The 12,501-nt window shown below is 34.3% G+C and overlaps 1 protein-coding gene across 7 annotated transcripts in view; it reads right to left on the bottom strand.

The window, feature by feature from the left end:
* PHF14 (PHD finger protein 14) overlaps positions 1-12,501 on the bottom strand; it is a 166,135-nt gene that overhangs the window by 42,711 nt on the left and 110,923 nt on the right. For 5 of the 7 annotated variants that reach the window (XM_065051166.1, XM_065051165.1, XM_065051169.1 and 2 more), the window contains exon 17: positions 9,410-9,527. In XM_065051166.1, the coding sequence (XP_064907238.1) occupies positions 9,410-9,527 (118 nt within the window). The other 2 variants (XM_065051171.1, XM_065051170.1) reach the window with 2 other exon arrangements.

Here is a 12,501-nt window from a genome sequence, read left to right as displayed (position 1 = left end):
ACACAGCACAAATCAGCAATGCCCAGCTGTCTTCTGCAAAATGTGATTAAATGTGCCTGGCACCAAGAGAATCTCTATTTGAGAATGGCTACTAAACCTCACTACCACTATCTAACACTACGACAAAAAGCAGATCTATATTCTGCTAAAATTCATTACTTGCTTAGCACTTCATAAAATGGTCCTTTTTTTGTTCCCCCTCTCCCTTCTTTCTCCTGGTTCAATATGATCAGATTTTGCCAAGGCAGCATTAGTAATTTATACTGATGAGTGACACACTACTTGAAGTGACATATATGGTTGCATTTCTTTGGAAGCCTTTAAAATAAAATCAACCTTGAGAGTAAACATGAGTAGGTAATTAGGCAACTATGATAATGTGTTCAGATCCTATCCAGAGGCTAACAACTAAAAATCTAATTCTTCCTGTGTCAGATGGAGTATGATTACAGGTGATGTGCTAAGATAATTTGCAGGGTAATAAAGCTGGACTAGTGAGGAATTAAGAGATATAATTCTTCTTTAATTACATGCCTTCTAGTTTTATATAAAACATAAGGCAAGAAATATATTTCTAGGTAAAGAAATCTATCTCAGGAATTCAGTAGCAACAGAACACTACCTTGCAAAATAAGAGTGGAATGGGATGCCACCAGACTCCAGTTAGACGTTTGCACCTCTCAGGACTCCCTTTGTTTATGCTATTGCACTCTACACAGCTTTTACTAATTTCTGTTGAGTCTTCAATTCTTCGCGAATATTCAAATTAGAAAAGATTATGCACAATGGATATGTGTTTTTAATACTGCCCTCCCAGAGCTTGTGTCATCTAAATCAAAAAGTTAAGCAAAGCTCAAGAGGTTAAAAAATTCATAAGTCACTTACAAGCTTTTCATTCACACTCTTTTCAGACGCTTTCAAAATCAATGCGTGCTCTACTAATTAAGTAAATAACAATCCAAATTTCCAATAGGGTTTTTAACAGACAGTAGTAATGGTCAATTATAATTTATTGATAAATTTATTACTCCACTGTCAGCATGAAGACCCTAATTATCAATACTCATGATTTTAGGAACTCTAGGAGTAGGAAGACAAGTGGATTGATGAAGTAGATCTGAATGCGTATTAGTGGTGAAGCTATGATGCTTTGTCAGCTACAATTTGGTGACTTTCACATGAGTACATCTTCCTTTTGTGACCTGACTTAAAAAGGAATATAACACAGAGAAAACCTGGGTTAAAACTACTATCCACATGCCTTTTACATTTCAATATAGCATCTTCAATATGTTACATTCACTGTCACAATGCTGCTCAGGATTGTATTAATGAATATCTAGAAATTGTTTTTCAAAAGCAAGAAAGAGAAAGCCTCCTGTTCAGTAAGGAGCAAGTATTCCCTCTGACCCTCCCAGACACCAGCCCTCTACCAGCCTTCTCACACCTTGGAGAGTACGCGCAGCTGCCGACCAAGGAGGAGGTACAAAACCTTCCTGTCGTGGAGTGCTGCTCAGGGCTGAAAAAGTGCTCCCATTTCTTATCCTCTTACACTGCGTCAGCCTAAAACCAGGTTTAGTAGTTTTACTTCAAACATGATGCTAGCTGTTTTTCGGATTTTTCTCAATTGCAGACAGGTCCCAGCAGAGATTCCTTGCCACTCAGCACAACAATAGCAGGCAATATAGGCTGTAAATTCATTTTGTCACGGCTTAGGAAGCGTAAGTCATAATTCAGTGGAAAAGCTATTTCCCAGATAAATCGTAATTGTAAGCAGATTTTGTTAGAAGCATAACCTAAGGAAGGTAAGGAGTGGCAGTGGCATTGCTGTAGTAACAGCTGCCCACAGAGGGATTTTGCTTCCTTAACCATTGCCTTAGAGTAGGTAACAGTTATTCTATCTAAATTAAACCACATCTAAACTAGAGGTTCACTAATTTAAATACTGGACTGCCTATATTCAGATTAGATGCATTAAAAATGTATCATCACTACACTGTTTGTGATTTCATTTTTTTAAGTCTAGTACTTTACTAATCAGGTACCTCTTAAATGTTGCAATGGAAATCAGACATGGGTGCCTATTTTACACAAAGTGATAATTAATAACCAGGCTTGTTTCTAATTTCAGTCATCTTTGTTTTTACTTCAGTAACATATTTTTAGTTGCAAAAAAGCAAAACTGTCAAGATAACTTATGAAAAGCAAGACTACCTCAGTAATAATTGGATTCATGAGACATTCACAAAGCCCCTTGAAAAAATAATTTGCTTCAATTTAAAGGAAGTATAAGGTGTGCGTGTATAATGCCATCAGAATGAATCACACTTTTCATTAGCATTCAAAACATATTTTTCCTACTGCTTTTGTCATAAAATATTCAGCATTATGAAAGGCATTAAATGATACTACTGCTCTCCCATTAAGGAAAGATCTTGTAACAAAGTGCAAAGTTTCAGCTTTGGAAAAATCCTGCGTTGTTGAGTTGTTTATGAAAAATGGTGAATGAAGTTAAGTAGCAAGTAATTTCTTCAGTCTCCTGGATAAGAAAAAATATGGAGAAGAAGAAAATGAATCTTGGAAATCAAACAATTTTTGGACCAACTACAATTAAAATGCTCTTTTTTTTTTTCTTTTTTTTTTTTTTGACAAAAATACTCACTTAAAAATGCTGTGAATAGTTTAAATCTTAATTTTCTAAGAATATACCACTGACCAAACATGCTCTTATCAGGTTTATTATAACTGCTGGTTTTTGACAAAGTTGAATGCAAGCAAAAACTAGGCATCTCACTTGGCATTAATTGGGAATTCAGTTTTTAATCTTTTTTATTAATACTCTTTGATCTGTCCCAGTGTTATGCTTTAAAGTCAGAAATCTGTTTTTGCATTTGGAACAACAATTCCTCATCAAGAGAAAGATCCCTGTATTCCAGTTTCTTTAAAATTCTGGGTGGTATTAAACGTACTATCATCTGCGTTACCAGTCAAAAAGAGACTGGTTCAGACAAGGTTATGGGAAAGACAATGCTGTACTGTATTGTCCATTTTTAACTATACTTTTTTGATTACAGCTAAGCTGCACTTAAGCAGAAGAACAAGCACTAGAAGTCCATGATGAGGATCTGGCAGTCAGTAAAATGGAGTACTAGAATTGGTAGAATTGATTTTGATGTGAAGAACAATTAAAATATTTAAAATAAGCATATGTTCCAGAAATATTTCACAGTGCTTAACCTTTTTTTTCATTAAAACCTTACCTTCCCACTGACACTATGAGAATGTTCTTCTGCCAGCTAAGTGTATCTGATCATTTGGATTAATTTGGGGATTCAATACCAACTAACTTTATGCTGAGTTTATCCGCTATTCATAAATCAAGTCCCAGCTTAAGTTAATTTCAAGGCTGATTATTTTTGGAGCATGTTATGGTATAAATTATTCATTACATAGATCTATCATACCTGTTTGCCAGAAAAAAACAGATGCTGTGCCAACTAATTGTTTTAAATGACACCTGGGGAGCAAATCTTAAAATGCAATCGGCAATATTTCAGCCAACTGATAAGAATTACTATATACTGCAATTTCACTTTAAAAAAAAAATTTTTAAACTATCTTGACAGTAAAATTAAATTCTGTGCCAAGGTTTGGCATTACTGAAGCCCTTAAAACAGAGCATAAGTAGTGTTAGGACTTGTGTTCACACAGCCTTACAGATTTGAATAATTTTCTCTTGTTCAATTTTAAGGAAATCATTCCAGTGCCAACATTTGTCTGCTTCTCATAAACTTAGGAATTAAACAGTGATTTCAAAACAACCACATATTTTCCAGATGTTTTATATTTTTATATATATATAAAAATCTTTTGTCACACGTCACAGAAAACAGCAACATCCGAGTCTACGTAGCGTAACTCAATTCCACTCAACCAATTTTAAAATACATGAACGCACACAAAAATGTTTAACTCTATCGTTCTGGATGACCACATGATAAAGTAGATCACAATACTCACACTTAGTAAAACTGAAGTAAAACCTTTACAAATGCAGTCAGAGAGTTACACTATGCAATCTGTTATTCTGCAAACCACTTTGAAATACTCTTACCTTCTGGCTGAAAAATGTTGCATAAAAATTGAACTTTTTCTATTGTATTGCGCTCTGCTTGTATCAGCCAGCAGATTTATTAGCCGTATTCTTTTATCATTTTTCAGCTGCAATGCTGTTTGCCATGGTGGCACTACATTTGCCTGTATGTTGTGTCCTCAAATGAAGGTGCTCAGATGCAACAGTCTCTCTGATGTAAGCTGATTAAATCAGGGTCATAGTTGCTTTACTGTTGCAGTAACCCTTTGTCAGAATATGCATCTGAAACAAGTTTGAATTAATACAAAAAACTTTGAAGTGTTTCTTGAAAGACATATTTTAAATGTAACTACTTAAAATCACATTGTATTGAATGATAAGATGTATCATATATGAAACATATTTAAGATGTGATTAAGCATGCGTATATACTACGACCATGTGCCAACCTCATCTATTATATTTAAATAAGGTTTCCTTGTATACATAAAATGTTAAAGACATTGGCTATATTGAAAATGTTTTGTTCTAAATGTTTAGTAAATGCCCAGATAAAGTCTGTCCATGCAACACTGATTCAATCATCTTCTGTGTGTACTCAGGCAAGGAGAATCCCACCTAAACTATAACCCTCGCTAATCTAAAGTGGCTGGCTTGGCTCCCTCCTATAGCCAGTGGGCAGGAAAAGGCAACTCCAGAGAATAACGCATCCAAATCTAACAAAAATGTCTAAAGTAAGGGAGCAGTACTGACATTTTGCAAAACCAAAGGAAGAGTAAGACTTATAATTTCTATTAAATTAGTTGCTGAATTTGCAGTAGTCCAGATCACATAATTATGGAGACATAGTATAATACTTTCAGAACTCAGCTTACAGTATCATCCACTGCAGTTTTGAGAATTCCACATTTTTGCATGTCGGGCCAAGGTATTCAAGCCATGCAATAGCAAACAAGGAACAAAAAAATCACAAAACATTTGAAAATGTTAATTTGTCTAGCTTTCACAGGGTGAGACAAAGGTAAAATTCGAATTTCTGGTCATAACTCAACTACTCCAAACATAAGGTCAAGCTTCCTTTTCTTTTTTTCTGTTCTCAAAATCATCGGTTCAGTTTTAAGGCCTTGCAAAAGCTAAGGACAGTATTTTCTCCCAATACTCAGACCAAATTAATCCCTTTTAGTGACTCCTGACAGCAAAATCAGAGAAGGCAGTGTTCCTACACCAAAAAAAAAAATAAATTCACAGCATGAAATGATCAAAGGCTGCAAATTCATGCACGGCCACAAAAGGATTTGGAGTGTTGCGGGTCACCTTAATTTTGATGTTGCCTAAATTCCGAGAGCTTGGCATCAGGACTTTTTTGTTTCACTATTTATTTTTTAACACACTTGTGTGAAACTACATGTGTGAGGAAATGCTTTGAAGAAATGCTTCCTGAGCTTGAAAAAAAGGCATAATTAAAAAAACTAAATTAGACAAACCATAATGAGATTGCCACCTGCACAAATCGTGAGTAGATCAGGAACTTCTACACTCCTCACAGGCCTTCTTAACCACTTACTTTATTCTTTACTAGAATAAAATTACATGGATTGCAGGAATTGAATTGCTCCATTTTATCTGACCAAATTAAGAGATGTGAAATAAACAGTACATAAAAAAAGGTTCAAATATTATATGAAATATTTTATTATTACAGTGTCCAATTACATTTGCTTGTTCACTATGTCAAAGCTAGATCCACCCAAAGAAATACTTTACTTGGCTAATAAGCAATATCATCCATATTTGCCTTCTAACACAAAAGGTGTAAAAAAATATATTACTTGCCAGGGCTGGTGTGTCATGTATTTGTAGTTCCAGCAAATATTTCCTGAGGGGTTTAGATGAGAATTCTATGCATATATACTGACAATTTATTTCCACTGGAAAAATGCAATACAGTAAAAAAGATGAAATAAAAGCCAACTAAACAGAAGTCTAGAGACAAGGCAGCTGATCTTGCAGCACTCAAATAATGACCTGACATGTATACTCCGCAGTGTTTTGCAAAATAGATTGTACACAAAGATAAGCAGACAGAAACCTAACTAGCACTGTCATTCTAACCACCATGATAGATGCTTAGACTCTTTGCTGTCTAGGTCCTTTGCAGTATTTTAACATTGGAGGAGATACTTTAAACAATACCTTTTAAATAGAAGGCAACAGAAAGGAATACACATCTAACATTATAATGAGACCTCATAATGAGACCCTTATCACACATAATGAACAATGGACAGGCCACATTTATTCCTACTAAATATTACCACATCGTAATACTGAATAATTTGATTTATATTTTATTTCATTTTTCTTAAATTCAACTAAAATAAGGTTTTATTACATACTCATTCTGAATATAACTATTTGAAATTATTAGCAAATTTATGATTTAGAGTGCTGTTTGGAAATCCTGAAAGCGCACTGTAATCCTTTCCAGGGTAGATGGATACTGTTACAGAAATTGAGAGCTTATAGGTTTACTTCAGCTTTCATGTGATGTAACAAAACGCACAATGTTTTTGAGATGAGAGAGCTTGTCAGACCTTAGTAGTGAGCATCACCCATTCCATAAAAGTGACAGCGACTATTACCAGCAGAGAAGCTGTTGCCCTCATGCCCTACAGCAAAGTCACTGTCTGTCTATTATTTGACAGGCAGGGTAATATCGGAATATGTTATGCTGGTGGAAAAACTGACACAATTGCTGGAGAGTCCTGTGACTAGTTTGAGCAAAATGGAAGTAACGTCCAACATTTGTGATAGATAGCAATTTAAAGCATATGTTTATTACTGCTAAATTACATCCCTTGTACTGCTGACATCTGCAAGTGCTTAGCAAAATCTGAAAATAAAATCATATTATTCATTGTCAGCAGTATGCAACTTTTCCTGAACATCTAAAATGGAAATTTCTAATTAGAATTAAAAACTAACTGAACCATTATATCCTACGTGCTATAATCGCTCCCCTCAGGTGTAATTTACCTACCAATTGTTTTCAAGGCCCAGTACTGCTACAGAAGCTACTGTTGGGGAATTTTAAAATGTATACTGCAAGAGTGACTTAAATTGGATCAAAAAAGATGAACAAAATTGGAGGAATGGAAACTAAACAATAGCCTCCTTGGCCAAAGGTGGAAATTCAATCCCATTTTGCTGCTATAATACATACAATAAACTTTACCATGACACATCAAAAATTGGATTTAGACTGAGAGGTTGAAATTGCCGGTAGCTCAGGCTTGCGATTCATCCACAGGTCAGGCAGAGTGCAGCAAACAACACAACCTTCTCTAGGGTTTTCCTCTTCTGAGCTCTAAGTACACATTTGAGAGACTATCCCCTCTATTGAGGGGTAGAAAAAACCTTTATCGTACCAGCTCCTTCTGGCTGTGACATGCTGTGCAAAATCGTGGATATATAATACACATTCCATCCACTACATTCACTCTGCAAACAACCAAGTAGATAAACAAAGTCCTAATCCTTTTAAAAACACATTTACTTTGAGGTTGCAAGGAGTTTAACTCAACACCATATTGTTAGAATTTGTTACACCGTATAGAATAAAATAAAGCTACCAAAAAGAGACTTTTTAAAACACGGAGAGCAATAGAGCTTTTTGAGAGAAATTTCTCTGCATAGCTCTGTGGAAAAGCTTTGGGAAAGTGACTAAACAGAACCACAAGGAGTCCCCATAAGACAATTTTTCAGTATCATTCATATTCATTACATATTCACCAAATACAATTCAAATTGCCTGTTTTTGAAAGTGCGAAAGACTTTATTTAAATTTACTCATTAAAAATCTTCATGAAGGAAAATGAGACAAAATAACAAGCATTTTTTAAATTTATAATAATCACTAAGGTAACACAAAATATACTGTCATTCTAACAATAAATTGTTTACTTTTCAGAACATCATATTTTTCAACATGCACCTCAAAACTAATACACACCTTGCACTAAGTGAAGCCAATCATACTTAATATATAGAATAAAGTATTTTTAAAATTTTATCTGGTACACAGTGTGTTAATCTCCCAGAAACATATTTAGAAATTATAAACCCTGTTCTGTTTGTTTACTCAGAAGCAGCCAAGAATACAGGAGATGGAAGATTTTAACTAACGTTATCAAGAACCCCTTTTAGTTTAAGCAGGTGACAGAAATTCAATAACAATTTTAATTCACTCTTGGAACGTCCATTGCATGTAAGCGGCATTCAAGAAAGATTGCTTGATGTCCAAACCGTAGTGGACAGCTAATTTCCGATGTCTGTCTTCATATGTCCTTGCAGAAAAACAATTTGATTAACCCCACAACATGAAACTGAGTATCATGTTTTTTCCAGTTGGAAACGGACACTAGCAAGCCAAAACATGATGAAAGAGTTTAAGTGTCCAATATGCCCACACACAACCTAAGACAGCATCCCTGCAAAGCTGTGTCCCCGTGTATCCAAATACTGAATCACTGCCTTACTAGTTAAAAAATTCTGCGAAATAGAAAGTGGTGGAGTAGCCTGTAAAATATCAAAGACTTTTAGAATACTCTATTATTTAAACACTGTGGTATCAGGTGCGTTTATAAATCCAATTTTGAAAATCATTTGGGAAGTGCCTCTTCAGAGATTATGGCGATGATAGAAAAGAATGCCAGTACTAAAGAAGCTTCTGTGCAAAAAATCAAAATCTTTATTTTTGAAAAGTCGGTACTACAGAAGCATACTACTACTGTCAATATTATCAAAGACAGTTAACCCATGTCAAAAAATTTGTTCCAGTTTTATAATCTTGTATTTGATCAAGGCATACCAATCAATATACAGTATTAACAACCTTCATAGGATTTTTCCAGTAAAAAAAACAGGCTTAGTAATTCAAATTATCTTCATTTCTTTAAAAAAACATGTATTTTTTATCACTGTCCTTAGAGGTTTGTATTCTTTACTACTCCTGACATATTATCACTTGTCAATAAAGCTACCAATCCTGATACAATATCCACACTCCTTTGTCAGAGAGAACATAATGTGAAAAGAAATAATTTAACTGGGATAATAAAATTCTCTTTATTATTTCCATTTTGCATACATTCTTTTTTTAAGCTGTTTTACAGAGAATCTGAAATCATTATTTTATGACCTTCTATTTTTTTTCAGAGCAGAACTATGTATAGCATTTCAACAACAATTTCAGATGCTAAATAAGACTGCTAAAACCAGAATACTTCAGCTATTTCACAGGATGAGTTAACTTACTTTGGAGGATGTAGAGTCACATTCCTGACAAATCCATCCATAGCCAGTCTGCTTAGGAGACTTTTTCAAGGGAGGGTCGAGGCAGCCAAAATGGTAGCAAAGTCTGCATTCGTCACACCTGCAACAGAAAAAAATCAAAATATCTATTTACATATTGATTGCATTTCTAGAATATTTTAGATCGAGTTTCACTGACATTCTCAGCACAAGTTTTCCCGATCCACTGTCACAACACAGAAAATCCATTTTCTCTAAGTGTAATTTTCAAACACAAACACTTCAAGTAGGTTCTGCTGAATTTGGAATATCTGATGTAGACACTCATATATCAACTTTGTCATAGTCACATATATAAGAGATTATCTAAGAGATTTGCAAATTAAAGAAAAAAAAAAAAGTAAAACAAACCAGCTCAGTTTTTTAGATATTTCAATATAATTCAAGGTCATTTTCAGATGTTTTGGGGGTTTTTAGATGGTAACTATATTGATTGTTCATAGTTTTAAGACACCATTTTACACATCTCATTTTTCAAGGCAAACCCAGCAATGTTCCCTCTCATATCCAACAATTCAAGTTTAATTTACAACTATGAATTATATTTTTTACACTAGAACAGTGTGGTTGAAAAATAAATGCACAAAATATTTTCTTATTTGCTTTGAATTTTCGGGAAACGGGTGCTAATTTCACTGTGATCTTTCAGGTTTAAAAGTGCCCTATGTACAGAAAACAATTTTGTTATTTTTTTAATTAAGCCTTTCCTTCATATTTTGTACTATGTATGGTCAACATAAAAAGCTCAGAACATATACTAATAGTATAGCTGTTGTTCACCTATTCTCAATTTACCAGCATTGAAGAAATGCTACAGTATAACAAGTGCTTCATGAGAGGATTTTTAAATCAGTACAACAATATGCTGAAGAAGAGAAAGCTATTTCTAAAAGTAAATAAGAGATTTTCCTATATCCTGATGAACTTCACTTTATTTGCATACCTCCTGTATTCTTGTGTATGAAAAAGAAAGCTTTTTTCAAATTTACTTTGCAATATTCTCTTAATTAAATGCCATTAAACTCTGAATTAAAGTGATATAAAAATATAAATTATTCAAAAATAGGAAACAGACTGATTAAAACAGATATTTTCTAAGAAGTTCCCTACACTTTCTTTCTCTGCTTCCCTGGCCACTCATTTTCTCCTCTACAAAACATGCAAACACAAAAATATATAAAAAAATTTGCAGTAGCAGCATGGCACAGGCATCATCAGATCAGAGGGATATAATTTATCAACAGAACACACGGTGCATCACAGGAGGATTTAAATAACAGAACACACTGCTGTATTAACAGAAGAAAATGTTCACGTGATGTTTCTCCAAGGACAAGTCTCCAAATAAAAAGAAGTAACTGTTTTCTGATTATGATCGTTTAATCTAAATCAATACTTCTGTCCTTGTTCTCTGGGCTGAGCTTGCCAGGGAAGCCACCTGTTTTTAGCAGTTATATGTAAGACACAATCATTGCTAAAGGTGTTGCGTGTACTGTTTTCCACCAAGTAGCTATTAAAAGCAATAATCTACCTATCATCAGTATGCAACATTGGACGGACATGGCTTTTGTATTTTTACAAAGTAGGACCTACCAGATTATAATCTAGATCCCTAGGAGTGTTTACTTATAACTAAATCCAGGACAAAGAACACATTTAAAAAAAAAGGAAGCCATTCTCAGCTTTTAAAGATGTAAGAGTTCTAATGTAGAAATATATTACTTACAATCAGGAATATATGTATTTTTATTTCTTGTGAAAGGCGTATTCAAATAATAAAAAGGTTGAGAGTGGGAGATGAGACACGTCACGCTCCTACATCCCAACAGCCTATTTGACCTTCAGCAAAAGATTAAGCCTCTTTTGAGCCTCAGTGTTACCGTCTGTAAATGAATATATTTTTACTAACCTATATATATATATATCTAGAACCTTACTTATGTAAATGCTTGCATTTGAGCAGTCCTTATCAGAACTCCCTTCTTGTAAACTGTTTGGGACCCCCTAACACAAAATAAAGCATCACACTAATTCTGACTCACTTTGTGTATTTTTAGCGCTTAATCAAAAAAATCTACATCTGACTTCAAACAGTACTTAGATTTTTTTTTCTGAAGTGATTCTCTATAAACACAAGCGTTCATATCTTCAAAAGAAAATGTTTCTTCTTTAAAATTGCACTTTACCATCTCTTCTTATATCTTTTCCATTTTGTATCTAGAATGTGGTATTTCCTGACTGCACCTTCAGCCACGTTTCAGAATCAAAATGAGGGAGTTTGCAAGGCTGGGTTGAAATAACCAGAACATTATGAAATCAAATACAGTTCTGAAGGCACCTTTCTAAAGCTGAACGTCTTCAATATTTATTGTCATTAACTTTTATCACTTCAAAGTTGTCTAGTTTGGCAGAAGAAATATTGCATTTTCCTAGAATGAGTTAAAAATATCTGTATGAACGTTTTCAGATACCAATAGCTTCTATCTGCATCTGCGCAGCTGAGAAAATGCAAATAACGAAAGCTTATTTTCATGTATCAAAACATAAAAAGCTGCATGGTGATAAAAGCTATTTTTAAACACATCATACTGCTTTTTATTGGAATACAACTTCTGTATTGTGGCACAAATCCACTGATTCTGAAGTTCCCTGAGCATGATGTGGGGAAAATGGCTGAATACACACTGCACTGTGGTTATAGATGATGCTCTAGCTGTCCAGCAGCTCTCTGTCTGCTGAGACTGAACTGGGACCAAATGTGAAGCTTGCACACATCACATTGACATTCCTAATTCCTAATTCTGATAGAAAACCTTACACCTAGGTTAAAATTGCACTAGTAAAGTGAGATTAAGCCCTCCGGTGTATACTATTACTTGTGTTCTTTTGTTTAGCTACATAGAAAATCCACTGTCAGAAGGAGAAAATAAGAAAGCAACAGAAAATAAGCAGTACTTTCAACTTAATTAAAGAATGATATTGTTGGGTCACAAAAGGTGTCATGCTGACAGTCTCACAGTAAATGCACTCGGAGA

The sequence above is a fragment of the Columba livia genome, chromosome 2 (assembly GCF_036013475.1).
Source record: "Columba livia isolate bColLiv1 breed racing homer chromosome 2, bColLiv1.pat.W.v2, whole genome shotgun sequence".
Classification (NCBI taxonomy): Eukaryota; Metazoa; Chordata; class Aves; order Columbiformes; family Columbidae; genus Columba; species Columba livia.
This window is presented reverse-complemented; position numbering and strand designations above follow the sequence as displayed.